This window comes from Austrofundulus limnaeus, unplaced genomic scaffold, assembly GCF_001266775.1.
Source record: "Austrofundulus limnaeus strain Quisiro unplaced genomic scaffold, Austrofundulus_limnaeus-1.0 Scaffold1, whole genome shotgun sequence".
Taxonomy (NCBI): Eukaryota; Metazoa; Chordata; class Actinopteri; order Cyprinodontiformes; family Rivulidae; genus Austrofundulus; species Austrofundulus limnaeus.
In genome coordinates, this window is record NW_013952403.1 from 9954137 (window position 1) to 9958151 (window position 4015).

Consider the following 4015-nt stretch of genomic DNA (forward strand, 5'->3'; position numbering starts at 1 on the left):
TAATTTTTATTAAAGAAGACTGGCACACAGTGAGCACTGACCACTCTTGTACTTGATTGTGAAAAATGGCCTGAAAATTGACAGAAAAACCTGAGAATTTGAGTTGGGAAAATTTAGATTTTGGTGGTGAAACCCATGTGTAATTACATAAATATATACAGTTTATAAAATATTAACCATTTGAATACCCATTTAAAACATACCATGCATTTTAAAGCTTTTTTATTTTATTTTAGTTGTTAGCGTTGCTTTGCCATGCTTTGTAGTAGACTGTCAGTAGTCATGTAATATTTGTGTGAGCTAAAATACTGCAACTAAAACAATGTTTCACAAGATTACATTAAAAAATATTTTCTCAAGTATCAGAATTTTTCAAATGGTTTTAAAAATTGCAAATGTAAGAATGAGGCAGACTGTAGATCACACGTTATGTAAGTGACAAAAATTCTTTAGTGAAWGACCMTTTTTTTTTTTTTTTTACTTGAATGGATTGTAGAGATGACCACAAACTGCTTTGATTTTCTGATGTGTGTGGGGGACAGTGATTGCCACTTTAGTCTCGGCTGAATAAAAATGACAGCATTTCCAGTTTGTTTTACCAGAAGTGTTTGGCTGAGTTTGACCACCCCTCTAATTTTCTTGCACAATGCCTAAGTGTACCACTTTGTTTGTGCAGAAAATAAAATGTCTAATGTTCCTGCAGGTAACATGAGTCTGGCTTCTTCTGAATCACATTTAGACCAAATGGTAGACAAGGAAGAGGAGGTAAGTGTGTCGCCTCACTGCAAGTTGGATGCTTTTCAGCCTCAGTTTGAAAAACCTTTTGTTTGGTTATAAAGTTAGAATAAATCCTTGTTCTTTTCCAGCCCGGGAGCTCAACAGAAAGTGTAAGACCTTCTTCTTCTTGGAACAGGAGGTTAGTTTTTATTTTTAATGCAGCACTATTTTATTTACAGGAGGTTAGTTTTTATTTTTAATGCAGCACTATTTTATTTACAGGAGGTTAGTTTTTATTTTTAATGCAGCACTATTTTATTTATTTTTCTGCTTTTGCAGTTGCACAACAACAATAATAATAATAATAATAATAATAATAATAATAATAAAAATTCCCACGTCGACACATTTTAGGAAGCCAGCCATTGTAATGAGGCACACAGGACAGAATGAATCTGATGCCTCAGCTGACAGTGAAAATGAAGCTGCCACCTCTGACAGTAATACAGGCAGTGGATCTAAAGGTAGGATCTAATAGACACCTATTAGATTTAATATAGTTCTGGCGCTGTAATGAAGGCTGATTTTTGTGCCTCTGTTTCACTTCATAGGCACTTTAGTGATGAGACCAACTGGGAATGAAAATAAAGGTGCCATGAAGCTCAGAGTTGATTTCAAACAGAAAAAAACAGGTAATCCCCCCCCCCCCCTTTTTTTTATGTGACTACATGCAGAAATGTTAATGATAAGGCTGCAGGAAATAGGTATGGGGTGAAAGTATAAATTGTTTTCTTTTATGATAGATGATACTCTGCAGAAGAAGGTTAGCTGCACCGCCTGTGGAAAGCAAGTTAACCAGTTCCAGCGTAACTCTGTGTTCGAGCATCCTGCGCTCAAAGTACTTATTTGCAAGGTAGGAACTTTGAAATACACATTTAACATATTTTCATGGCCTCTGCTTTGACGTTTCGTTACGTTTCCTGTATTTGTAGCGACCATTATTATGTTTCTTTTTTTTTCTAGTCATGCTTCAAGTACTACACGAGCGACGACATCAACAGAGATTCTGACGGGATGGACGAACAATGCAGGTACAGAATATTATGAGTGAAACGCAGACGTAACGACTGGATGAAAACCATATATAAGAAAAATATATAATTCAAACTGAAGTTCTGGCTGAAATGGGTGTCCTATTATGGTCTATGAAGGCCACTATCCTGAATGTGTTAGAGGTTTCTCCACTCCACTGCAAAACTTGTAGAGGTAATTCAATCATTAAATCAGGTGTTGGAGCAGGAAACAACTTAAACGCACAGGTAGGGTTGGGTATTGAAAGGGTTTAATTCGATACCAGTGCTAAAATCAATACTTTCAAAACAGTTCCGGTTCCTAAATGGTATTTAAATCGGTACTTTAAAAATAAGTAAATAAAACTCACACAGAGGTTTATGAAGCAATGACTATTCTGAGGCAAAGTCAAACTTGAAATTGACCAACATATTAACTTAAAACCATTAATAATTTGTCTTTGCACCAAATATTCTTAAAGCACTGGTTGTAGGTGGAAGTTTCTGCATCTTATTTTGTAAAGTAACACCACACTTTGGACCGTTTTGCGTTCGACATCTCGACTATAATATATAACTGTTCATTGTCGCGGCACCTGTTTAGCCCCTCTCCGTGAACTTGGTTATATTCAATTCACTTTGGGTCGGGTCGGTTCTGCTCAGTGTACGTGTGTCTCCATGCAGTGGGTGTGATAATGTGCGGACCAACCGCACTGACTTCAACTGTTGTGTTGAAAATAATAATAATAAAATTAAATTAAAAAAGCCGTTGTGGTCTTACCGTTCAGACTTCACTTTTTATTTAGTTATGTAATTAATTAATTAATTAATTAATTAATTAATTAATTATCACAGTGCTGTTTAGCTTAGTGCTTGTGTAACTGTGGGCGGCCAGTTTGTTGGAAACCTCCCATGATCTGCTCAGCTTTGTCTCCTTCACCTCTCTCCAGGAAGTGTTTACAAGTTCTGCCTTCCCCAAAAAGGCAGTTTTTTTCACCATGTCGTCGTATTGTGCAGTCTCCAGGAGGAAATTTGCTGTCAGTCAATCCAAGAGTTAATCCACGGGCAGAATTCTGCTGACGTCAAAATCCTATCTGCTGTACTCACTTCTACCCATTTGGAACCACCGGAGAGGAGGTTCTGAGACAGCGTGGCTGTGGAGCGCGCTTGGAGAGATGCATTGGGCTGAGTCGAACCGCGTACAAGAGCATCAGTGGAGATAGTGTGCCGAGGCTGTCACTGTTAACAGTGAACACCAGAGGGTGCAATTTAACAGCTTTCTTTGAGGCACCAAAGTTAGAGTTGTGTTTCGGTCTTATGTGCTACCGTTGATGTTCGCCCTGGTGCCATACTGGAACCGAGTTTTGGTACCCAACCCTATGCACAGGATAGTGGCCCTCAAGGACCAGGATTACAAGTTGGCCTTTACAGAGTGACTCGAAGCACAGTGATCTGATTGCATAGAACTTTGACTGTGGTTCTCTCTATTGGTTGAAAGAAACATCACTTTAAAATCTTGATGATTTTAAGAATTTTTTTTCTCCTTTCATTTTTGCAAATGACGAAGGAGAATTTTAATTTCCATCTTTTTTACCTGGTTGCCCACCGGACAACCGGGAGGCGGGATCTGGTTGTCCAAAACAAAGAGGTTGTCTCGGACAGCCTAAATAACGCTTATGTCAACTAGGAATGCGCGATATAAATGATATACGGTAGAAATGATATAAATTTGTCCTATGATAGAGATCTGTAGTCTACCGGCCAACCGCGCAATTGTTTTTGATGATCTAACCGGCTGGAGTCAAAACAGGAAGCGCGAAGCAGCGTGGCTGAGAGCGCAAATGAAGAGGGGGGAAAAAAACCATAACTTATCCGGACCTGGTTCAGGTGTGTGAAAATGAACGCTGAACTGTTTACATGTTTACGTGACGGCGTGTCCTGTCGGCTGCAGCGGGAGGAGTGTGCACCGCAGCACATGGTGAACGCAGTGAGGCGACTGTCAGTGCAGGTGAGGTCGCACAAAAGCTCGTTGAGTCTGGACCTCATTTCTCCTGCGGTCATAGCGCAATACTGTCTCCTTGTACAGTGGGGAAGTGCTGTGGGAAAGGGTGACAGTCAGACTGTCTTCCCAAAAAAAAAAAGCGTAAACGGAATGATTGTCACCCCGCTGGAGTGCGCACAGATTAAACGTGTGGAGTGCAGAAAAAGTAATCTGCAAAGTGTGTAGA

At 39.6% G+C, this 4015-nt stretch overlaps 1 protein-coding gene across 1 annotated transcript in view; it reads left to right on the plus strand.

Moving 5' to 3' along the window:
• The window catches only part of atrx (ATRX chromatin remodeler), a gene marked incomplete at its 3' end in the record, with an annotated part of 38477 nt that overhangs the window by 1308 nt on the left and 33154 nt on the right, over positions 1-4015 (plus strand). The window contains 6 exon segments of the mRNA XM_014009048.1: positions 704-765; positions 867-916; positions 1132-1241; positions 1329-1409; positions 1521-1630; positions 1741-1808. Coding sequence (XP_013864502.1) covers positions 709-765; positions 867-916; positions 1132-1241; positions 1329-1409; positions 1521-1630; positions 1741-1808 — 476 coding nt within the window.